A 25,381-nucleotide genomic window follows, 5' to 3' on the forward strand; every position below is an offset into this window, starting at 1 on the left:
AAATCAAAGTGCACAGTGATGAATGAGAAAACCAAGTCGAGCGCTGGGGCACACTCGCTGCTGGAGGGGCTGGAGTCGGGGCTGGGTGGAGGGCTCAGAAGTCTCCTTCAAAATCTCTCTAATAGATGCAGCTCCAGGTGGTGGGGAAGCAGGGGTGGGGGTAGGGAAAAGATGGTTTGGGGAAGCTGGGTGGGGGAAATTGGGAACTTACTGCCTAAAGGTCCTAATGGTCCTTGAGACTTCTCTTCTGACCTGCCTGGGGCCCCAGGAAGCCAGACTTGTAGCCCCTTGGTGCCAGGCAGTCAGGGGCACCAAGGGTTGGGAGGCTGGGAGTTTTCTGGAATACCAAGTTCTGGGGAGCCATTCCTACCAAAGGGTTTTTGCCAGGGCCCTGGGTGGGATTTCTCATCCATGCAGCAGCCTCCAGAAAGCTCAAAGGAGAATGGGAATGCTGTTCCTAGACTGTGTGCCCACAACAAAAGGGGCCTTGGAGATGTCTCATCTGTTCTCTCGAAGAGGGGTTCTGTGGCCAAACAAGTTGAGGAAATCCATTGCCTGGTTTCCGGGTAGAGTTGGGGTGCACGTTAGCATGTGAAAGGCCATGAGGAATTTTTTAGGAGGAAAGAGGTGAACTTTCTAGTTGGTTCCAAATTTATCTGACCTTGGAAGTCATTTTTCTGAGGAATCCTTGTGAACATGCAGTTTGGGGAAGGCTTCTCTGGAGCAGTATATATGGGGAAAGCTTAGTGGTGGACACGTGAGGGTGGAGAGAAGCCTGAATTACCAGCATCCCAAAGCTGGTGGGCCCAGGGTGGGTGCGGGGCATCTGGTCTCGGGTGGCAAGAATCATGATGCAGGGGGACTAAAGCAGGCTCCCTGGAGACCCTGAAGCCTCTTCCACATCAGGGGGCCAACTGGCTGCGTGGGACACCTGCCCTCTCGCCATGACATGCTCCTCTGTCACTGCCTGGCTCTGGAGGGAGTTCATTCTCCCTGGTTGCCTCCTACAGAGAACCACCCACTCCCATCTCCCTGACTTTGTCCTTACCCCCAAGGTCCATTTCCTTCTGCTCCCTAGCTGCCTTTCTCCCTCCAAGTGATTTCCTGTCTTGCAGATTTGCGGGAGACATGCCCTGCCCTGTATACTCTTCTGAACCCCAGGCAAGGCCAGGTACTTAAGAGAAGCTTACAGACAGGGCCAGACTGACCCCCCGCCCCCAGCCCCCCACTCAAAGATGGGTCTATGCTCTTCTGCCTCTTTAATTTAGGAAATTAGGTAAGCCCATCACCTGTGTCCCCTTAGTAACAGGTCAATACGGTTCATCAGTAAACGTCCCCCAAAGGTGAATGTACTATATACCTCTTAGCATTTTAGTGTATACCAACCATCAGTAGCCCCTTGAACTTACAGGGGGTGATGGCTATTGGCTGTAAAGACCCTCACAAAAACCCTGTGGCCTCCAATCTAGCCTGGAGGATTGGGAGCAGTTGATGAGCAGACAGCTGGAGTCTCTGTGGGCCTTAGGGTATCTCCCTCAGGTGAGGCAGGAGGCTGGTCCTTGTAGTAGGAGCAGTGTGTATGTAGGTATGTCTGGCCAAAGAGGGGTAGTAGAGGAGGGGGTGTCTGGAGAAGGGAGGAGGGGAGCCAGCCAGGGGAGCTGATGCATGCTCATCCTGCTGAACAGGGTGCTTTGGGAGAGGAAGCTACAGCTTTGTCAATGCATCCTTTTCTGACCCCCTTGCCCTCGTTCCCAATCATCCCAGCCCAGGAGAATGGAGGCAGCGGCTAAGGCTTTCCATTCAGCTTGCGTCAGGCTCAGCTTTCCTTTCTCAGTTCTCAGAAACGTTCCACTTGGGAATGGGAGGAGAGGTGTAGAAGTGATTTTTTTCCCAACGTGGAAGCACCTTTGGGGGTGGAAGATATAGACCCAGGAAGTTGCCAAAATGACTCTTGGAATCCTCAAAGGAATAAGAGAGAGGCTTGACTGTGTCCAATGTCTGAGATTAGCCCGGCTCTGGAGACAGGGGAAACCTGCGTGTGTGTGTGTGCACATCTGTGTAAGAGAGAGAATGAGGCGTGCAGGAGCAGGAGGGGACAGAGGGGAATTTATTCCCATTGCAGAGAGCCAGGATGCTTTCCTGCGGCTCTTGGAGATGGAGAATAATTAAGTACATCCCTGTGTTCCTGGCCCCATACCCAGCCTGGACTACCCCGACCGTATCCTCCTATTTTTCATGGCCACAGAGTTGCACAACTCCAGGTGGTACCGTGGACACTGTCTACAAGACAGAAAAGCCTTCTGTAGTCGTGCAATGTATACCCTTCCTGCCCTGGGAGTGTGTTCCCTGCTGGCTGAACAAAGGAGAAGGCAGTGGGAGGTGGGCACTTCACGGGGTAGTGCCCTGGCTCCTTTCATTAGCCTTACTTGTTGAGGATGAGCCACGTCCGGGAGGCTGGGGGCATCCCTGGAGAAGGCTCTTGGGGTGGCCAACAGCCTTGCCATCCTGCTCCCAGGACCTGGTAACAGGGAACAGGCTACATTAGCCTGTCAACCAGGAGCAGGGGCTGAACTTGGCATGGCTGGCTGGTAGTGGGTAAGTTCCCACTCAGACAGGGATTGACTCCCTGAATTTCAGGGACATGGGGTACAGGCTTCCTGGCCCTTAGCCCCACGCCGTTATCCTTGACTATGGGAAGGTTTGTGCTCAGGGCTGGAGAAGAGCAGGGGTGAGAGAGGGGCAGAGAGAAGAGCCCGCGGGCTGCACCTGGGATGACAGAGAGGTTGGGACTCTGCCTCCCTGGTTTTCCACCCCACCTCCCGGGCCTCAGTTTCTCCTTTTGGTAGCCTGGGGATAATGCCATGTGTGCTGCCCTCACCCAGGGGAAGGGGAGGATGAGGGATGAGGGTGTGCCCCGGGCACTGGAGGGAGTGAAGCGTCTCTGACCTCATGAGCAGGGGGGCAGGGGGTGGAGGTGGAGAGGATGAGCAGGCAGATGGGGATGGGATGAGGGTCACCGGGACGTGGGCGCGGGGGGATGGGGGATGGGCTGATGGCGAGGAGAGGCATGCCACTGGTATGCGCACAGGGCTGGAAAGAGAGTCTTGTTCTGTCATCATCCCCTGAACCAGTCCCCCAGAGTCACGCACCAACCGTGCTCTATAAACACACGGAGAGAAGAGGAGAAAGCAGCAAGAGGAAGTGCGGAGGCCCCTGTCTGGCCCAGACAGGAGGCGGTCACCGTGATTTGGACCCCCGTTTTCAAATCCCCCTAAGTTTTCCTTTTTAAAACAAAATTCAGTATCAGTGACACTGTTTCTTTTGGCTCTGAATTCTAGAAAAACAGGAGGGATGGAGTGTGCCCGCTTTTCAACACTCCCCGTGGGGCTCGGAACCAATACACAACAACAAGTATCAGAAAACCAGGAAGGAAAACTGATTTTTGTCGAAACTGGAATGAAACTGACCAGTTTAGTTTCATTATCCAAGCTAAGCGGAAATGCAAAAAAATCAAAATAAAAAAGTAAACAAACAGCACAAATGGTACGACGTGAGTTCCGTTTCCTAAATTCTCTCCTTTTTATTCCATCCATTCCATTCAGGGTGTCATCAGGAACCCCAAAAGGCCTGCCCCCATTCCCTCCCAGCTCACCCACCCTCAGAATGGCCTCTGGGTTCTGCCCTGCCCCCCTCCCCCCTGTCCTTCTCCAGCACAGCTCTGAGGACCTGCCCTCCTGATTGCCATCCCCACCAGGGGTTCCCCTCTCCTGGGGGTCCAGGGAGTCAGGAAAGTTGGTTCCAAGAGCTCTGGCTGGGGTTAAGGTGGGGAGGTGGCAGTTCTGGGTACCGAGCTCAGGTTCTAAGCAGTGAACCCCAGCTGTCCTGGTTGGGGTTGATAGGACAGTATCTTCACAATGGCTCAGGCTCCTGCACTCTGCTCCTCTCAGATTCAGCTGGGTGGGACCCAGAGGGTCCTAGGGGTACAGCCTTGCTGGCAGGGGTCCCCAGGAACCCTATAGCTCACTGTTCTCTTTTCCACACTAAGCTCTAGCACTGCAGTTCTGGGCTCCACAGCCCTCCCCAACCCCAGCACCTGTCCTGGTTGGCTGCAACCTTTCCTGTCGGGAGCCAGGGTTGATCAGTGACAATGCTGGGTCCTTTCAAGGGTCTGGGGGCCCAAGGGGCTAGAGAAGATGAGAGGCCTGGCGTGTGTGTGTTGTAGGGGATAAGAGGAGGGGGTCCAGGGCTGGGCCATCTCTGTAAGGTATTCCAAAACTCTTACACATTTCTTTAGATCTATTCCTAAGTGCTCAGAGCATTTTCAAGGCTAGAATGTTCCCAGCGTCTGTGACACTGTCCTAGAGGCAGAAAGAGAGGATGAGGGGCTGAGTCTGGACCAAGAACTTCCCAGGGGACCTGCTGTTTCTTTGGGGACTATCCCTTGAGATCCAGGATGGGGGAGGCTGGAAGGCAGATGGCAGCAGGTAGAAGGTGGACCAAGACGAATGCTGGCAGAGGAGGCCGGCTGGAGCCCGGGGAGTGCCTGGCCGTCCACTGAGGGGAGAGCATGAAGGAGGCGTGGCCCCCATTATCACGCTGTGAGGTGCGCACCTTTGGGCAAGGTCATAATCAGGAGGGAGCTGGAGGCCAAGGCAGGAGAGCTGGGAACACTGACTGGGTCTTGTCTGTGGGGCTGGCAAACACCTCCCCCTGAATTTTCATCAGTGCCCTGCTGGCCTGTGCCCAGATGCCATGGGGAATGGGGCAGCTTCGGCACCTCACTAGAGCCCAAGGCTGCTTTGAAACCCGGAGTTGCTAACTAGGCCTTCCTCCCTCTGCTCCTCTGGCTTGGTGGGTAAAGAATCTGCCTGCAATGCAGGAGACCTGGGTGGGTTCAGTCCCTGGGTTGGGAAGATCCCCTGGAGGAGGGCATGGCAACCCACTCCAGTATCCTTGGCTGGAGAATCCCAAGGACAGAGGAGCCTGGAGGGCTACAGTCCATGCAGTCGCAAAGAGTCGGACACGACTGAGCGACTAAGCACGGCACCCTCTGCTCCTCAGATCAGGCCAGAACCTGTGCTCCCCTCACAAGCTCCCCTACCTGTTCCTGGCTCGCCCACCAGAGGATTTGTCAAGGGGCAGCAGGTGCCAGCTCCCAGAAGACCTGGCTGGGCCCCAACAAGCCCTCCCTGATCACTGTGCTCCCACCAGCCCTACTGGCTAAGGGTGGGAGCAGAGGTCCTCAGCTCCTAGGAGGTCCTATGAGGCAGCCCTTGGGGAGGCAGAGTCCCAACATGAGCTTTATCCTCAACCCTGACCTCACCCACTCGGCCACACCCGAGTGATGTCCTTGCTGGTGGCCCCTCACACCCCAGAGAGGGACTAGGGACTGAAGTGGCATGGACAGCAGCCAGGGCGTATCTGGGCACTGGCTTCCTGCTGGCAGGGAGAACAGAGCAGACCTCAGCTAGCATGGGCTCTGGGACGTGTTCCCCGCCTGACCCTGCCGGCTTCTCACTGCCGGGAAGATGCGACCCGGGCAGTGTTCATCAGAATAAAGTTTGGAAAGTTGCTGAGAGATGGGAAGGGAAAGAAAGAGAGAGAGAGAGAATCCAGTGCCCACTGCCCAGGGCAGAGACTAGTCTCGCCATCTCCCTAGAAGGTGTCGGTGAAAGCAGGGACACTGGAAGATTGGGTGGGTAGGGGCCTGGGACACTGGGACTGCAGAAGCCCTGAGCCCTTTGGAGCTTACATCTCCCTGTATTCCAGGAAAGGGCTAGGAAGTGGGGCAAACCTCCCTGACTATACCCCCCCTGGAGACCCCTTATCAGTGGCTTGAAGCCCACTTTTTCCTAGAGCCCTCCACTTCTGCCCCGGCCTCTCTCCCCCTGGTCCTGCCCCCATGCCCACCCCCACTGGTCACTTACTTGCAGGAGAGCTGATTGATGCCCTCAATGTAGTAGCAGACACCTCCGTTGACACAGTAGGACTTGGCTGTCTCGTTGCACTTCCGAGCGTGCCCCGACCAGGATGATAGAGTGGTGCTCACTGGAGGTATGAGAGACATGTGCTGGTGACCCACAGAGACCACCGCTGGGCCCCAGGAATCACCTTCTTCATGGTCCTTCATGGCCCATCTCAGAGCTGGATGATTGGAGACTTTAGGAATGGTTGGGAGTCCCTCAAGTCACCAAACAAGGCCAAGGGGAGGCCACTGTGAGCTCTGATCATCTATCCAGCACCGCAGTGCACTCATGCTCCGGGCAAACCTCCAAAGGCTGGGAAGATTTTCTTTTTTGAAGGGGAGGAGAGGCTGGCAGAAACTGCTGTTTTCTGAAATAAGGGTCTACCTCCACTGCTTGCCCGCATGCCTGCCTTTCTGGGGGGAACCCTGCAGGTGGGATGAGGCACCATGTCTTATGTGGGGGGCAAGTCACAGGGTGCAGGGAAGAGACATGTGCATCCATCTGCACCACTGGGGCTCTCATGGACCAGAGTGTGAATGGAGGAAACTGGGCTTTGCGGAGAATGGCACCTTTTGGGACACTAATTTTCTAAGATCTTGGGAGATGTAAGGAGATCCCTAGCTCCCCTCTCTTCTTCCTTTGTCCCAGTGGGGGGACAAGCCTCCCAGAAATGCTACAAAGGCCACTATATCTCCAGAAGTATCCAGGGCCTTCATGTCTGCTCTTGCCAGGCAGCTCCCCCACTTCTGCCTCCTAGAGGGAGCCCCCAGGCCTTGGGTAACCTGGGCTATAAATCAGGGCTTTAGGTCATTGGGGATAGGGCTAAGGGACAGCTAGGATGTGGAAACTAGGTGAGAACAAGCCTGGGTTCAAGGCTGCTAACCTAGACTGCACATCTCTGATGGATCAGATTCATCTGATAAATGAAAATCCCCAAAGCTGGGCTCCTCAGTGGAATGGCACCCAGAAGCCTGGTTTCAAGTGGAAATTCTTGCTCTCAATTTCAGTCTTTATCTGCTAGCTAACCCCTCAGACTGTGTATCCATACTGGTCATCAATGGGTTCCTGCTCCCTGCATAGTCTCTGGGGGCTGGGAGGGCCTCTCCTGCCTGCCCAGCAGCAGCCTCCTGACAAGTGGCCCATCCTACCTTGGCCAGTTCTGTCTTCTCAGGGGTACTGAGTCTCCACCATCCCCTGCAGTAAGTGGGGGGACAAGAGGAGGAGAAGGAGGGGAAGCACTTGGCGCCCTGAGTGTTTAGACGTGTCGAGAGATAGATGGAGCGCGGGAACGGGAGTATATACACGGCTCTGCCTCTGTATATGTCTGAGGAGCTCGCTGATAAAACCCAGCGGGCAGGGCCAACTCCCACTTTCCCAGCACACTGTACCTGCTGCTGGTCTGGCATTCTTGAGCCCCACCCCTGCTGACGTCTCCCACCTCTGTGCAACCCCACACCCGTCTGGGACCCACATGCTTCTGGGTCAGTGAGACCCAGGGAATAGAGAAAGGGACAGAGAAGAGAAACAGCTGAGATGACCACGCCTGTGAGCTGTAAAATCTCATTGCTGGGAGGACCCTAAAGGCTGTCCTGCCCTTTGATTGCATTGCCAAGGAAGAGTGAGGAAAGAGAGCAGAGCAGAGCCTTCCAGAGTCCAGGGTGTGTTGTAACAAAGCTTCAGGGCTCCTGATATTTGGCTGCATATTCTCACCAGGCACCTGGTCCACCCTGGAAGAACATGTCAGCACCAAGGCTTGACAGATGGATGCAAACACGATGTGGACCACAGGCCCGGGTCCTTTACGGGGCCCTGGCCAAGCTAGGGAAACCTCAGGCCATCTTGATGCCCTCTGCGGTCAGGGGTGGCAGAACCTGCCTGACGCTGGGCAGGAGCGCAGATGGTGGTGGGACCACGGCCGCACACTTGGGTCTGCCCCCATGCACGTCTGCACGCACCCAGGACTTGGAAGGCAGTGGATGACTCCTGAAGGAAGGAAGACAGGACCCTGGCTGGGATCTATGGTCTGGGGCTTCCAGAACTGTGTCACAGTGGGGACTAGGCTGGGGCCCTGGAAAGGCGAAAAGGGAGGGCAGTGGGGGAGCTGGTTGCAGAAGGCGTGGGGGAAAGGCCTTTGCACCTCAGAAAGTAGTACCTGAGGCCAGCCCTGTAACGGCAGGCTCCTCCCGAGTCACCAACTGTGTTGGTGGTGGAGGTTCATGCCAGGAAGATTTCCACACAGAAGATGTGCGGTCATGCTCTTCCAGCTCACTTGGGCTCTGAGGGCAATGCCTCACACTCCCTTCATCTTCCTTCACTGTGTTCTCCCGCATTTGGGGAGGTGAAGATGACCAGTGACCTCCGAGTGAGAGAATCTGGCCGCTCCCTAGACAGCACCCCGGGGACGGTGCTAGGCTACCCCAAACGCACCTCCCACTCCTGTGCCCTGCCACTTGCTCCTCGCTCACCTCCGGGACTAAACAGCATGAGCCAAAGGCTTGCAGGGAGTCTCTGATTTTTGGCCCCCCAGCTGTCTCTTGCTGAGGCCTGCCTCCATGCCTCCTGGGGCTCTGCCTCGTCTCACTACTGCCTCCCACCCCCCACCCCCCAACCCCGGCCTCTGTGGTTTCTTTCTTGGATGGCCACAGTCGCCTCCTCATAGATCTTCCTGTCCTCACTCTTGCCTTCGTCTCTAATCTTTCTGCTTTGTGGCTGCTGCCAGAGTGGTCTTTAAAATATGTAAATTGATCAGTCACTTCCAGTATCAAAATCCTCCAATGGTTTTATACTCAGCCCTCCCCAAGTCTAATCTGGGCCTCACCACCTGTCCTGCTTCTTGTCTTGTCCCCTTCTTGCAGTATATTCAGACTCCACTGGCTTAGTTCAGCTCCTCTAAGAGGCCAAGTGACTCCTTGTCCAGGACTTTCAAAATATCAGTGTCTCAGGGAGGCTGCTCAGGTCTCCTCCCTTACTCTTTCTCTTAGTTTTGTAACTAAGTATTTGTAACTATAGTATTTATTTTAACAATTAAAGGACTAGTTGTGCAATTACTAGCTGTCTAAAACCTGAACCTGAAAGTCGCTCAGTCGTGTCTGACTCTTTGTGACCCCATGGCTTATACAGTCCATGGAATTCTCCAGGCCAGAATAATGGAGTGGATAGCTTTTCCCTTCTCCAGGGGATCTTCCCATCCCAAGGACTGAATCCAGGTCTTCTGCATGGCAGGCAGATTCTTTACCAGCTGAGCCACAAGGAAAGCCCAAGAATACTGGAGGGGGTAGCCTATCCCTTCTCCAGCAGATCTTCCTGACCCAGGAATCACCAGGGTCTCCTGCACTGCAGGTGGATTCTTTACCAACTGAGCTACCTCCAATAGAAGGCAAGCTCCATCTGGGCAGAGGCTGTCTGCTTCACTGGTGAACGAACTCCAGTGTCTAGCACAGCACTTGGCATGTAATAGGTGCTTAACAAATACTGACAATTATCTCTACCAAGCAATTAAAGAGATCCGATTCTTTAGAGAAAGGTACATTCTACTACCATCCCAGGGTCTAGTCTGGTCTCCTTGGCTGCTGCTGCTATCAGCATTAAAGCATTAATTCAAGCATTGTCTCTTAGAAAATACAAATACTCATGAACAATCATTAAGGAAATGAAAATAAAAACCACAGAGGTGCTACTTCACACCCCCTCTGCTGCTGCTGCTGCTAAGTCGCTTCAGTCGTGTCCAACTCTGTGCGACCCCATAGACGGCAGCCCACCAGGCTCTGCCGCCCCTGGGATTCTCCAGGCAAGAACACTGGAGTGGGTTGCCATTTCCTTCTCCAATGCATGAAAGTGAAACGTGAAAGTGAAGTCGCTCAGTCGTGTCCGACTCTTCACGACCCCATGGACAGCAGCCCACCAGGCTCCTCCATCCATGGGATTTGCCAGGCAAGAGTATTGGAGTGGGGTGCCATTGCCTTCTCCCTCAGATGGTTGTATTAAAAAAGGATGGATAATAACAAGTGGTGGTGAAGATGTGGGGAAATGGGAATCCCCCTACTTTGCTGATGGAAATGCTAAATGGTGCAGCCACTTTGAAACACAGCTGGTAGTCCCTCAAAAAATTAAACATAGTTACCATATGACCAAGCCAGTCAACTCCTAGGTATATACCCAAGAGAACTAAAATACAAGTTCACACAAAAACTTGGGTACAAATGTTATAGCAGCATTGTTCCTAACAGCCCAAATGTGGAAACAACTAGAATGACGCAACAACCCCAGTTGATGCGTATATAAACAAAATGTGGTAGACCCATGCAATGGAATCCGATTCAGCCACGAAAATGAAAGCATTGATACATGCTACAACATGGATGAACCTTGAAAACATTATTTTAAGTGGAAAAGCCAGTCTTGAAAGGCCACGTATTCTATGATTGTATTTCTGTGAAATGTCCAGAATAGGTGAATCCACAGAAGCAGAAAGTAGATTCTGGTTGCCAGGGGCTGGGGGGGATTTAAAGAAAACACCTGGGGAGGTACACCCAGGAGATCTCTATTAGGCCTCAGCATCTTGGGGTGAGTGAGTGTACTGAGGTCCTGAGGAGGCAAGGGCCAGGAGGGAGCTCATGCTGTGGAGATGTTTTCCCCACTGCCAGCTACTGTAACCGCTGCCCTCTTATCCCTTGCCATGCACAAAACTTCTCATCTTTCAAGGCTGTGTCGATGCCCCTTGAGTAGCCGCTGCTCCCTGGCGGCCTTCCCATGCCCTCTTCTGCCGGCCCCACCCCTGTTGCCCTGGCTTCCCTGGGGCCCAGGCGGGCCCAGCCAACCCACCCTGGAATGAGTCAGAGGGGGGCAGGCACAGTTGCCGCTACCCGCCCTCCACCCCCTCCTCAGGGTGGGGCTGCTGCAAGTCTTCCGGGTTCCGCGGGTAAACAGGAGCCTGAGCATCTTGACCCGGGTAAACGTTCCCCACAGGACCTCCTGGCTCCCTCCGGTGGCTCTGTCCACCTCCCCACATGAAGGGTAGGCTCTTGCCTGCCTGGACAGCTGAAGAGATGTGGTGTGAGGGTGTACATGTATGGTGGCGGCGGTGGCTAGGTGTACAGGATGTCAGCCTCGACACAAAAAACCCTGAGAATCCTAGAATTTTAGGGAGAAGGGGCTTACAGATCACCTGGGTCAAATTCAGATGGGAAAACTGAAGACTCGGGAGGTGGAACAACTCACTCAGGGTTGTACAACAGACCTGGAATGAGACCAAAGCTCTGGACTCTTGTCCATAGCTCGGCTGCCCCGCTGTCCTGCCTGCTGGAGGGATGAGAGGCACAGAGCCCTGAGGGCCCAGCCCAAAGCTCCACTGTCTGATCCCTGTCTGACCAGAACCCAGGCTACTGAGGGCTCACAGAAGCCCACAGGAGGGGTGGAGCTGCAGCTTATCTGAAGGATCTCACAACAGAACCCCGCCTGAGGCCCCAAGCCCTGTGCAGGAGAGGACATTACTGCGGTTTCCTTCATGGCATGGCAGCCTTTCTTCTTCCTCCACACCCCAGCCCCTGCCTTCGATGTAGTTCTAGCAGGGATGTCACTCATGGTACTCTCAGGACCCCTTTGCATACACACATGGGCCAGCCAGGATGGCATCCCCCCTGCCCTGAGCACATGGCTGGGCCTAGTGGGGCACAGAGCAAGAATCCACCCCGGTGACAACGTAAATGGAGACAGACAGACCAAGCTCTCTCTTTCCCAGGATGGTGCTGGGGTGATGTGAACCCAGAGCTGTCTGAGGCCATAGCCTCCTCTTCTCAATCCTTTCCCTAAACATGGGGGGAGCCCATTTTACAGGAGGAGAAAAAGAGGCCAACACATTGTGGGAGGGAGCACCCCAACCCCTGCTCTGAGGTCCAGGACTCTGTCAGGTCTAAGGTCAGTCTTACCTCTGGACTTCTCAGTTTTAAAAACCAATACATTCCTCAACATAGTTTTATATTGGGTTCTTATCAGTTCTAACCAAGAAAGTCTTAAAATGTAAAACAGGAAACCTCAAATCCCCAGTGAATCTGAGAATGCCTGCCCACTCTGGCTGCAGGGGGCAATGCTGGGCCCCAGCATGGTCCACTTTCCCAGGCTTGAGACAGGCTGGGAGGGGCAGGAGGGCGCAGGTGCCCCCACCGCTGCCAGGCCCAGGGTGGACCATGGGGAGTCAGGAGAGGCCCTGAAGCAGGGTCTGTGGTCCTCCTGTGTTTACCAGGTGGTGACTCAAGCCTGGTGCTGTGGTGGGCCCCAGGGCTGGAGGAGTAAACAGGCTAGACATGGCCCCATGGAGCTTGGGGGGCTCTGCGTTTGCCAACATCTTTCACATCATGTAGATCTATCTGCTTGACTCTGGGCAGAATATGTAACCCCTCTCAGCTTCAATCTCCTAATCCATGAACTACACCATGGGGTTGAGTCAGGGCTCCAGAGGGAATATGGAGAGACCATTTGGGTCAGATTTGTGTAAGCTGGGCTGTGGGGCCAAGTTCTTGTTCTGTGGCTCCAAGGGTGGGGGCATGATGGAGTTAAAGTGCCTTCAGAGGCCACTGCTCTGGCCTAGGTGAGCAGGGCTGAAACCTGGGCCAGAGGTGCCCTCAAGGTGGGGTTGGAATGAAAAGAAAAGATGTGAGCGAGAGATCCAGAAAGAAGACTGACCGGGACTTGAAGACTCAGACCTATGAGGTCCACTGCCAGTGGAGGAGCAGAGAGGCTTGCAAGAGAGGGGGATCCCTCCGAACACAGGGCAGACCGGGTCTGAGCCAGGTTCTCCTCTGAAGGTGCAAGGCCAGGGTTGTTGTTAGACTGCACCGGGTGTGGGGAGTACCAGAAGGCTGTGTGGTGGAAACACAGGCGATGCAGGCAGATGGGCTCTGTGATGGGCAGGACTGGAAGCAAACCCAACAACCAGGTAACAAGTGGTACCTAAAGGCTGGGTGTCGGGAGGAGGAATGAGAGCTGTGGGGCTCAGAGGAGGGGTGAGAGTGGAGGGGGCACGACCTGAGGACAGATAGGCTTGGTGACTTCCCAGTCAAGGGCAACAACCAGAGGATGGCCCAGCAGGGAGGCTGCCTCTGTGGCGAGAGGCAGCTAAGGGTGCCATGGGCTCCTGACCTTGTACATTTCCCGGGGAGGGGATGACCTGTGGGAGGGGGGCTGGCCAGCCCTGAGCAGAGGCTGCCCCCAGGGGTCCAGGGCACTCAGGCCTCCCCGCTGTGGCCCCACAGAGTGGGCTGCCTCCACTCGGGCACCCAGCAAAGCTGTGGGCAGGCAGCTCACACACACCCTGGGTCTGCCTCTCTCCAGAGCCCCGCTCCTGGCAGCCCAGCCTCCCATAATTGCCTTCTAAAAATATCCTTCTCCCACCCCCTACCTCTTGATTTCAAAATATTTAGTTTTCAGGGTATTTAAAATGAGAGCTGGCGGCTCTTCCAGGTCCAGATAACAAAGCTAAACATTTATGCTTCGACTGCGTTTCCCTGAATCGGCTCAGATCTCAGGCCTTGATATGGCAGCAGCGAGAGGGAGGGGAGTCAAGTGCAAGATGGATCATGCGTGGGCCTCTTCTCCAGGGCTGGGGGCAGGGTGACAGGCTCCCCCCACAGGACCCCTCTAGGACCCTTCCCTTGGTTGGGGGGACCACCTACCGCTGTTGACGAAGAGCCGGCCCCTGACGGTGTCCTTCCCGAGGATGTTCTCAGCCTCACAGACGTACTCCCCAGCGTCTTCCAACTTCACCTTGTTGAACTGGAGTCGTGAGTTCTTTCTGGTTAGGGAGGGGATAAGAGGGGGAGAGCATGAGCTCCCCAGCGGTCACCCAGCGGTCACCTCTCCCTGCACGGCCACAGTGTCTGCCCAGGTGGATGGGAAGCAGACTCCCGCAGACCAGCCAGTGCTGGGGTCTGGGTGGAATGCACAGAGTCCGGAGCTGGAGGGAGACCTGCACGCTCAGGAGAAACACAAGTTCTAAGTCTACGGATCCTCGCATCTATCCCTTTTCCAGAACTGGACCTTCTTGGTAACCACTTTTCCAGGGCAGGAAACTGGCATCCTTTGGGAATGGGAAGTCACAAGGACTTTAGCGCCTTTCTCCTCAGCCCGCCGTGTCTCCCCCACCCACTTTCAGCAGAGCAGCCACTAACTCACAGCTTCCTCAGCCTTTCCTTAGAAGTGGCAGCCCCACCACTCGGGATAGATAAGGTCTGTCCCAGGAATCCAGGAAGGCCAATGAGCTATCAGGTTTCCATGGCAACTGTACCCAGTCTCCCAGTCCTCACCGGTGGCTCTCCCCTGCCTTGATACTAGCCCTGCCACTAAGGGGCACTCTGTGGCCTCTTCAAAAAGTTTCCCTTCATTTACTCAACAGATGTTTATTGAGTGCCCTCTGTGCTGGGGGCTTGGATATCTCAGGGAACAAAAAAGTCTTATCTTCAAGGCCTGACTTGACTCTCACAGCTAATCTGGAGGAGGACCAGGCAGGACTGATGGGAAAACTGAGTCCTTGAGGGGCTTTTGGACTTGTCTAAGAATGCCTGCCAACAAGGCAAAGGCAGAGGTGAATGAGGAGCTGGAGCTGGTGAGGACATGAGCCCCAGGCAGCTCATGGACTGTCTCCTGGAGCTTGATGTTCAGGCTAACGCTTCTGTGGAGGGCTTCACACCCAGCCCTGCATGCCCAGAGCCGTGGGGCCAGGCCTGGGCAGGGATTCCAGTGCTGTGGTTGACTCCAGGGCACCTGGCCTGGCCTGTCCTCTTCTTTCTGAAGACCATGCCAAACCTTTCCTTCCTTCCGTCGGCTTCCCTGCACTTGCCCGCAGGAGCATGGGCTCTTCAGGATCTGTTTATACCTCTCACCCCTCCCTCTGCCCCAGTGCTCTTTGCGGCCAGTCTAAGCTCCAGATAAAACCCTGGGGACCCCAGGGGGAAACAAGAAGTAGCATGAAAATTTCTTAACATGATGTAACTTCCTCCTCTTAGTCCTGAGTTAAAAAAAATCAGATTCCCAGAACATGCCTAGTGGGTTGGGGAGTGGTGGAATGGGAGCCAGGGTAGCAGAGCTGTCATGGCCCTGAAACCAGGGCTGGAGAAACAGAGCCATGAAGCTTATGAGGAAGGAGGGCAGTGAGCAGAGAGGCTGTGCCAAGGATGGAGGAAGACGGCAAAATGACCCATATCCCTCCCTGCACTGTGCTTTGGGGGCCAGTCCCCTGAGCTCCTCCTCAGCCCCTGATGCTGGGCTCTTCCCAGACCTCCTAACTCTGGGATCCCCCAAACCAGCCTCCACGAGCCTGTTTAGTTTTAGGCCTTGTTTCTGTGATGATGTCCACACCAATGATACGGTGACAGCTGCCTGACTCCCTTCCACCCCTCCCGGCTCATGCCAGTCTCTGTCTCCTTGGCCTGTGTCTGCTTACAAGCCTCTTCTGTCGATGTGAGTTTCTTCTCTTCATTAAACAGACCCCTGGAGGGCCCTCTGGCAATGACAGCATCTCCTCTTGCTCCTGCCTAATTAGGAGCCCAATTGCCCCAGGACCAGGCTTCTCCAGCTTCCTGGCCACCGGCTCTTCCTTAACACTAGATGAGCAGGGAAGGGGCTCACCTGGGGGTCTCAGGGTCAAGAAGGCATAGGGGAGAAGACGTGCAGAAATGGCACCTCGCAAGAAGAAAGAAAAGAAGGAAAAACGGGTCATCAGCCTCGGGTCTCAGATGGCTGAAGGAGAAAATGTGTTTGGTGCACCACATCTTTGTACCCTTCAGTGATACTTCTGTCCACATTACGGATCTTTCTGGCCAGGAAGCTATCTGCTGTGAAACTGGAGGGAGGAATGTGAAGGCTGACCGAGGTGAACTCTCTCCAAAGGCTGCCATGTTGGCTGCCCCGAATGTAGCCCAGAGATGCAAGGAGCTGGGCATCACTGCCCTTCACATCAAATTCCAGGTCACAGGAGGAAACAGAACAAGAATCCTGGACAAGGGGCCCAGTTAGCCTTCAGAGCCCTTGCCCCAGGGATGAAGATTGGGCAAACTGAGGAAGTCACCCTCACCCCCTCCAAGAGCACCCACAGGAAGGGGGTTCACCATCTGTGAACAGGACTCCTCAGATTATTGTGTTAATAAATTGCCTTGATGTAAAAAAACAAAAAAGAAGGTATAGGGGACACAGAGATGGGCCCTCCTTGTCACCCACTCACAGTGAATTCAAAGGAGCGCCTCTTACACCACCTCAAATGCAGGAGAATAAGATGGAGCCAGGCTCACAGTTACCTGGAGGGATGGAAGCTAAAACCAGAAGGAAGGGCTTCCCGCATTGAGGGGTGTGAGGTCTGTGGAAAGGCCTGGGTGCAGGGAGAGCCCCTCCCCTTTGAGGAATCAGAAAGAGGCTAGGGGACAGAAACCAGGGCCCCAGGTTTGCTGAGTACAGGCATCTTGGTTCACCAGCTGTGTGATGATCGCCCCAGTTCCAGGAAGGTGGCCCCAGCCTGGCACAAAAGATTCTGGGGTCAGAGCTGAAGGGTGGGGCTCTGCAGCTGAGGAGCGGGGCCACCACATTCCCGAGTGCACACTCCTAGCTCCATCAGAAGCCCCAGGCGCTCAGGGCCCCTCCCACCTCCCTGGCAGGCCCGCTGCCCCCTTGCCGGGCTGACCCAGGTCTGCCCCGAGATGGGCGCCCTCCCCGCCTTTCTCAGCCAGCTTTCTGCTGGCAGGGACCAGGGATCTGGGCGGCTGCCTCCTCCACCCACCCGCACGTTTTCCCCAGCGCCTACCTCCTGCTGCCTGCCTGAGGGGCCTGTTCCAGCCTGCCCCTCATAAACAGGGGAACACGTGGTTCCGCCGGGGAAGGGCCCCGTGCCCAGGGCTGGGGAAGGGGGTGGTTTTCTATGGGCACAGGAAGGCTGGGCTGAGACACCTCAGCAGGGCTGCCCCCAGAGACAGGCGGTGCCCAGTGAGAGGGGCGTCTCCATAGACCCAGAGTGACATTAAGACAGTGTGGCCTGGGCAGAATGGAGCGCTGGGAGGGCTAGAGTGTGTGCTGCAGTGTGGGCAGAGGAAAGATGATTTTGCCAGAAAGGAGACTCCTGCCCCCAGCCCTCAGCCCCCGTGCCAGGTGAAGTGTATGTGTAAAGGTGGCGGTTCTCCGAGTCACAGTGACGGAACGGGAAATGACAGGGAGTGAGGCACTCTCCATCATGGCCCACTCCTCCAGCCCACTGCTCACTGCAGGGAGCAGCCCTGGGGCAGGATGGGTGGAGCCAGGCAGTTTCTGAAATGCGGCCAGCGGGACAGGGTCCTGACAGGAAGGGGGCAGGGGGCACACTCAGGGTGTCAGGGGGCCTTAGTACCCCCGGGAAGACCCAGAGGATACATCCAGGCCTGGTGTGGGGACTGCGTGCCCCATCTGTCTGCTGACACCAGGGCCTGACCAGGACAGTCACTTGTTTGAAGGCAAGGTCAACGCAACAGGTGTCCTGCCCAATCCTATGCCCCCTGCACCCAGGAAAGGTGAGTAGATCCTGCAAGATCCTTGTCAGTTCACATGGAAAGCAGATGACCTCTGCCAGGCTACACAGGAGACAGGGTGTGTCTGGGGGTGGTCTCAGAGGCTCTCACACTGGGAAAAACAGCTTCCCACCATGCCGCGAAGCTGTGTCTAAGGCACCATGGGAGGAGATGTGAGAGCTTGCTGGGGGAGCTCAGGAGGGTGACCCAGAGGGTGTGACATTTAAGCTAGGCCTTGGAGATTTGGGGGAAGGACGAGGTGAGAGGAGGGGTTGCTGCCAGCACAAGGAACAGTCTGGGCCCAAGTCTAGGAGTCAGGAGCACCGAGGGGGAGAACAGTGAGACGGTGAGTTATAGGCGAGGAAGGGGAGCATTACAAGGGCCCCACGGCCTGGGCTGTCCCTGGCATATGGCAGACCCTCAAGATCTACCAAGTAAATGAATGAACGATCAGATATGTGCCCTGTTAGAGAGACCATCCCCTGTCAGAGTCACTGGGGTCAGTGAACCTGTAGACCTCTTGAACCGCAAACAAAACCAGGCACACGTTTTCTGAAGAAAGGGTCTTTACCAGACCCTCTGCTAAAGCTAGACGAGGAACTGTGAAGACGGGGCCACGCCTGCTCCAACCCCTGGTTCATTCCCGGCCTCGGATAGAGTCCCCGGCACACAGCTGATGCTCAGCACACATACGCAAGAAACAGAAGTGAATTCACAAAGGGGCCTGTGGCCTAGAAAAGGTGGGGAATGGCCAAGAGTGAGCCGGTGGAGGACAAGAGGCTGGAGGCAGGGAGAGCAGAGTGGGCAGGGAGAAGGAGGCCTCCTGTCTGAGATGTGGTGTCCACCTGGAGGACAGGCACTGGGCAGCGGGCAGTCTGGTTTTGTCACAGCCGAGAGGGAAGTGCAGTGGGGCAAGGCGGGGCCAGAGAGGACAGGGGGAGAGGCAAGACCAGGGCGTCCTAGATTAGAGATGTCTCGGGCTTTTCCAGTAAGCAGCAGAGGTGACCTCTAAAAATAGTTTGCAATTCATTTGACCCAGAAATTCCCACAAAATCACGCAAATCAAGAAGTTCCAATGTTTGTGTTCATTTTCAGAACACTCGTGAAGCCACCCAGGCCGTTAAGGGTATGCATATCCAAGAAGCCACCAAGTACCTGAAGGATGTCACTTTAAAGAAGCTATGTGTGTCATTCCATCGCTACAGCGGTGGAATTGGTAGGTGTGCACAGGCCAAACAGCAGGGCTGGACGCAGGGTCAGTGGCCCAAAATGAGCACTGAATTTTTACTGCACATGCTCAAAACTGCAGAAAGTAGTGCTGAACTTGAGGGCTTAGATGTAGATTCTCTGCTCATTGAGCACATCCAGGTGAACAAAGCCTCCAGCCTGTGGGGCAGGACTTAGAGAGCTCACCGTCAGATCAATCCATACACAAGCTCTCCCTGCCACATGGAGATGGTCCTCACTGGAAAAGAACAGATTGTTCCTAAACCAGAAGAGGAGGTTGCATGGAAGAAAAAGATATCCCAGAAGAAACTGAAGAAACAAAAACGTATGGCCTAGGAATACACACTGCAAAAAAAAAGCAGACAAAAGTGAAAATAAAAACAGATAAGCATGGGGAACCTCAGGGGTGGTATCTAGTTGGCAGTATGGATTTGGAACTCAGGAAAGGGAAAAAAAAGCCATCAGACTACAGATGGAGGCTTGGGGTCATCAGACATGAGAGGGTGAATTCACCCATGGGTGGAGAGCTCTGGGTGAAGAGCGAAGCCCCCCACACAGGAAAGTTCCAGCATTCATGGTGCCTGAGAGAAGGGGCTCAGAGGCACAAGAGGATGAGGAGGAGGTGCACAGGGGCAAGGAAGCAGGTGGCACAGTGCCAACGGATGCTGAGGGGCCTGGCAGCTGGAGGGCCCCAGGAGGGGCCTGAGGTCACCGGATCTGTCAAGAGCTGCAGCCACAGAGAGTGTTGGGGTTGTGTTTACAGGGCAGGTTCCTGCAGAGCAGAGGTGTGGAGGACGAGCCAGTGTGGAGTCAGTGGGCAAGAAACTTCCTCCGTGTGGTGGTGAAGGGCAGGAGCGAGATGGGCAAGAGTCGGGGGAGGAGGAACAGGAGACAGCAACGTGGAGAGAGAGCTTTTGGAGGACAGGTGGTGTTGGTGGTTTGTTGGGAGAGAGAGGGAGAATTCACCAAAGAGAGGAGTTTGTTGGTGGCCCAAGGGCTCTGAGGGTGCATGTGCAGGAGGGTGTGGGTGAGTGTGAGGGTCACGTGTGGATCAGGAATGGGGGTGAAGATTGGCCACATTGTGGACTGTTTGAGTGTAATGTGGACGGCAAGGAGCACCCCCTCTCCTGACTTCTGCTGTCTCAGGGAAGTGGGCGGAGGCCACCTTCCAGAAAAACAGAACAGGAGGGAGATGAGCCCCAACAGCCTGGGAAGTCAGTCCACTCTTCTGTCCAGCTTGGAGCCAGGCATGGCGGGGCAGCGGGAAGGGATGAAGGGGCCTCAGAAGGTGACTTGATGGGCAACCTGAATTTCTTGCTAACTCCATTGACTGGTGACATCCCAGAAACCCTCCTCCCAATTTCCCTCAGAAAGCAGTGTTGTTTTTTTTTTTAGCTGTAAACCTTTGATCTGAACCCAAACCTTCTTAAGTCACTTTCTATTTTCTGCCTGGACCACTTTCCAGGGTGACGGGTCCTGCCTTTGCTCCCTGCTCATGGAAAGAGGGTCAGAAAACTGCAAGCATCGCCCAGACCCCGACCCTTTCCCTCCACAGGTTCAGACACTAAGGCCAGAGGGCAGGATGTGTACATCCAGGGCCTCCCAGCAAACCAGGAGCAGCCTGAGCCCAGCCATTTTTTTCATCGCTTTTGGCTGTGGGGCAGTTTGTAGGGTCCTCTAAAATCATTTGCATTTTGGGGGGTGAGGAAGGAATGACAGCCCCTGGGGAGGAGCAGGAAAGGCTGGGGTGCCCCTCAGCCACAGAGGGAAGCCTACTGTACCCTCAGAATCTGCAGAGTGGAGGTCAAGCGTGTTCTGCCTTCTGACAGCCCCTCAGGGGCCGTGAGAGGCAGGAGAGAGGTGAGGGGCTGCCCTTGGATCCTTGCCTTCTCTGTGCCTGCAGCTCCCTGTCTGACCAAGATGGAAGAGAGACCACCTTCCAGAGCCCAGAGACCCTGGACCTTCTGATTCTCTTCCCTGGAGCCTTGACTCAAAGACTGAAGACAATTTCCAAGTCACAGGGGAGCTGTCTGAGATTCCTCTGACACCAGGCAAAGCCATGGGCCCCTCCCCTCACCTGGCTCCCTGCCCAGTGACAGCTTGCTGAGCTGAGGAACTGGTGCATCATCACCCATGACCCCCTAGACACATTATAGATCAGAGTCCTTCACCAAAGAAGGTGAAGTGATGGGCTTCAGACCCTGCAAGTCCTTTGAAAAGTTTTATGGACAAGATGGGACTTCACAGTTGAAGCTGACTTTGACAATCAAATGGCCTTCAACCATCCAGGGATGTTAATTAAGTGGCTGCCATCTGCAAGACACTGGAGCAGCCAGAGCTGGAAGGAGAAACTGGGAGCCACAAAAAAGGGAGATGGGAACTGGTTCCGTGCAGGAGGCAGGGCGGCTGGTAGATGGAGGGAGGAATGTTGCTCACCTGCCATTGCCATACTTGATGCGGATGTCCCGGCTGCGGTTGAGCTCCTTGCCGTCCTTGAACCAGCGGTAGGAGGGCAGAGGGTTACCGGCTGCTGCCTCGCACTTCAGCGATTGCTTCTCACCCACCTGTCCCGTCTGGCTCTTCATCTTCTTCAGCTTGGGCCGAGTGGCTGTGAGGGTACAAGGCAGGACGTCAGTGTGGAGGTGGTGAGACAGTGCCAGGCATGCACAGTGGGGAAAGGGCCACTGTCCTGGGGGAGGTGGGGTTTGAGCCTGGGGAACCACCCTTCCTGGTGCCGTTTCCTAGTTCAAATCAACAACCCTTCACCAAGGGTCTGTGATGCTGTCAGTGTGTGTATCACCGATGGAGAATTTTCCTTCATGCCTGGAATGGTCTTCAGAGCTTTATACACGTTAACTGATTAAAATAACCCTGTGAGTTCACTGCAAGGATGAAATCCACTTACAGATGGGGAAAACTGAGGCTCAGAGTGCAGTCACTTCCCCAAAGGGATGATGCTGGAATTCAAACCCAGGTCTCCTGGACTTCAGTGCTCATGATCTAATTCTAATCCCAGACCCGCAGGCCCATGGTGGACCCAGAGGAGACAGGTGGACCAGAATGACGGATACAGCTCCTGCCCTCAGGAAGTCCAGTCTGGCAGAGGAGCTGGGACCTGGCATCACAGCAATCATGGAGGCTTTGGGGTGCTGGAGCCCAGAGGCATGACCCCAATGCAGGCTGGGGAACAGCTAACTCAACTGAAAACCAAAGGATGGGGGAGCTGGAAGGGAGGGAGGTGGTCCAGGCTGTGGTTTATCAGAATCGCAATGGTCAGTGAGGTGAGCTGACCTGCATGTGTGAAGTGGCATGGCTGTGTGTGGGGTGGGGCTGGGGGCTACACTGGGGGGCATGGGCCCAACCAGGGCTGCAGGGCTGCAAATGTCAAGCTAAAAGGCTTCTCCTTTTTGTCTTGAACACCATTCTATTTCCACATGCCCCAGTCTCCCATGTTTCATCTCCTTGCTCCCCTCCTTCTAACAACCTATTAAAAAAAGAAAAGAAAAAAAGTACTCTGTTCTTAGGAAGGTGATGGCAAGCCCATGTTCCCTGCTGGGTGTGTAATAATTCCACTGGGACAGCCCTTGACAGGACACCAATGCCTTTGTGTGTGCTCTCATTTGGTCACTGAGCTCTGTAAGGCAAGCATCATGCTGACTCAAAGGGTGATGATGACATTCAGGTTAAGAAATTTGGCCAAGGTCACACAGCCAGGCAGCCCAGAGCTGGGACCAAAGCCCAGGTGCCTGGATGCGCAATGTATCAGGGTTGCACCCGGCTGGTGTCTGATTCTGTAGCCTCAGTATCTCTATTTGAGGAAGCTGGTTGAAGGTAGGGTCTGCTGGGGCCAGAGAGCTGTCTAGTGGCAGACAGACCCCATCTAGGCCATTGGTCTGTCCCCCACCAGCTCAGAGCCACAGCTTGAGCTGGCCCTGGATAAAGACAGATGAGAGGGCCTGGCTATAGATGGGGGCCTCTCAGTGAACCTAACCCTGGGCTGCTGGTGTCAATAGGGAGTAGACGAGAGTGGGGGCTTTCCTGGTGGCTCAGCAGTGAAGACTCTGCCTGCAATGCAGGAGACACAGGAGGCGTGGTTTCGATCCCTGGGTTGGGAAGATTCCCTGAAGGAGGGCATGCAACCCACTCCAGTATTTTTGCTTAGAGAATCTCATGGACAGATGAGTCTGCCAGGCTTCAGTCCCTGGGGTTGCAAAAAGTCGGACATGACTGAAGCTACTGAGCACGCACACACAGAGAATGGGGTGCATGGGAAGAAAGGGATCCCAAAGCCTTAAAAAATACAGTACATAGACTCAAAAAATGGTGCTTGTGAAATGATTTTGTTCATTTTTGAAAATTAAAAAATACAAATGGATAAAAGATGAAACTAAAATCATCCATTATCCTAGAACTCATAAGCAAAACACACACACATACCACACCTACACATCTATTTTTAAACAAAGTAGAACCAGTGCCAGTAACATGTTTCTTTCATTTAATGAAACACTGTAAGCCTTTCACCTTGGCATTAATTATTAATAACAAATAATTCCCAAATAACAACAAATAATTCCCAAATTATAAGGTGGTCATCTCCAGAGAGAGGATAAGAGACATTAACTAAGAAAATGGTCCCATGAGTAACTCAGTTTGGGAACCTGCAAGTAAGCATTAAAGAAGTCTCTTCATCAGCTTCAAGATGATTCCCCAAGTAAGAGTCCTGGAGCTTTTGGGGACCCTTAATAGCATTTCAAGGAAGTAAAGTTATGTGGAATAAGTTCTAGAACCTAACTTGTGTGTGTATTTATAGGTATTGAAATATTTTAATAAATATTAAATTCACATGATTTAAAATTTAAGAAGTGAAAAATGGTATATGACTTAAACAAGTCTTCTGATTTCTGACCATGGCCACACAATTGCCTTTCTAGGAGGCAATCAATTCTATCAGCTCCTTTTATATCCTTTCAGAGATCTTTTAAGCACAAAAAAACCCCTAGGATTCACACACAGTTTTTTCTGTAGCACCATTTTCAAGGTTACATAATATTCCAATATGGGTACACCATAATGTAACCAGTTCCTATTGTGGGGGAATTTAACATATTCCCCTGCCTCACTACACCTCATCACAAACAAGCCCAGAGGAATATTCTTGCAGCTCTAGCCAGTGGATATATTCAGTGCACATCGTCCTTTGTATTGATACATATCCAGTGTATTCTGCAGTACGGGCAGTGAGGCTCCTGACTCAGACTGTCTGGAGTCAAATCCAGGCGTTGCAACTTGTTAGTTCTATATCCTCTGTTGTCGTCGTTTAGTTGCTAAGTTGGGTCCGACTGTTTCGCGACTCCATGGACTGTAGCCCACCAGGCTCCTCTGTCCACGGGATTTCCCAGGCAAGAACACTGGAGTGGGTTGCCATTTCCTTCTTCAGGGGATCTTCTGGACTGAGAGATGGAACCTGCATCTCTTGCATTAGCAGGTGAGTTCTTTGCCATCTGAGCCACTAGAAGTCCTCAGGCCATTGTCTTAATCCTTTTGGGCCTCACTTTCTTCAGAAGTGATAAAAACAGCTCCTACCTCATGGGATGATGACTGGGAGGATGATATGAGATAAGGCATGTAAAGCCTGGCATGCACAGAGCATTTAAGAAAGGTTGGCTATTATTGTTATTATTATCCACCATTATTTCCTAAGGCAATCTTCCTAAAAGTGGAATTGCTGTGTCAGAAAGGGGTGGGATCTTCCTCAGTTTTACCTGTTGCCAAATTGTGTTCTGGAAAGGCTGCACCAGTTTGCCCTCCCACCAGTGATTGATGGTGCCTGTTTTTTCCACACCCTCACCAACACTAAGTATTATCATGTATTTAATCTCTGCCAATTAGCTAGGCAAAAGATGACGCCTCTTTGTTGTTTGATTTGCATTTTTTTGATTCCCCCTGGTGAAGCTGACTGCTTTTCCTAAGTGTGCTGGCTCACTGTATTTCTTCTCTTTGAATTGCCTGTTCTTGTCTGTACTCTGTTTTTCTATCGGGTGCTCATCTTCTTACTAATCTGTAAGAGTTCTTTATAAATATTAAGGTTGTTCACCTTTTGCTACAATATTTTCCTCTAATTATCTGCTCCTTACATTTAAAAATGCTAATCTATTGTTTGGGGTTTTTTTTTGAGTTTTTTTTTTTGTGAGGTTTTGTGTGTTTCAATCTGTGGGACTTTCTGGAACTTCATTATTCTAATGTGACTGAAGCCCTCCCTCAGCATCCTTCCCCCTTGCCGACACCCCACCATCCTCCTACTGCTTGCTCTGGGGATCCCAGTCACTCTTTATCAATAATTGTCAACCCTAGATGCTAATGAGAACCAAATGGTAGTCGTAGGGAAAGTCACTCAGTCATGTTCGACTCTTTGCGACCCCATGGACTGTACAGTCCATGGAATTCTCCAGGCCAGAATACTGGAGTGGGTAGCCTTTCCCTTCTCCAGTGGATCTTCCCAACCCAGGGATCGAACCCAGGTCTCCCGCATTGCAGGTGGATTCTTTACCAGTTGAGCTACAAGGGAAGACCAAGAATACTGATGTGGGTAGCCTATCTCTTCTCCAGCAGATCTTCCTGACCCAGGAGTCAAACCGGGGTTTCCTGCATTGAAGGTGGATTCTTTACTAA

The 25,381-nt window shown here is 53.7% G+C and overlaps 1 protein-coding gene and 1 pseudogene across 5 annotated transcripts in view; one reads left to right on the forward strand and one right to left on the reverse strand.

Moving 5' to 3' along the window:
* Positions 1-25,381, reverse strand: part of NRG2 (neuregulin 2) — a 195,426-nt gene that overhangs the window by 19,800 nt on the left and 150,245 nt on the right. For 4 of the 5 annotated variants that reach the window (XM_068980677.1, XM_068980674.1, XM_068980675.1 and 1 more), the window contains exons 2-4: positions 21,146-21,317; positions 13,634-13,752; positions 5,928-6,048 (exon numbers count right to left, since the gene is read on the reverse strand). In XM_068980677.1, coding sequence (XP_068836778.1) covers positions 5,928-6,048; positions 13,634-13,752; positions 21,146-21,317 — 412 coding nt within the window. The remainder of the gene's footprint in view (positions 1-5,927; positions 6,049-13,633; positions 13,753-21,145; positions 21,318-25,381) is intronic. The other variant, XM_068980678.1, reaches the window with a different exon arrangement.
* On the forward strand, positions 15,623-16,072 carry LOC138085515 (small ribosomal subunit protein uS11-like; annotated as a pseudogene).

This window comes from Capricornis sumatraensis, chromosome 9 (genome assembly GCF_032405125.1).
Source record: "Capricornis sumatraensis isolate serow.1 chromosome 9, serow.2, whole genome shotgun sequence".
Classification (NCBI taxonomy): domain Eukaryota; kingdom Metazoa; phylum Chordata; class Mammalia; order Artiodactyla; family Bovidae; genus Capricornis; species Capricornis sumatraensis.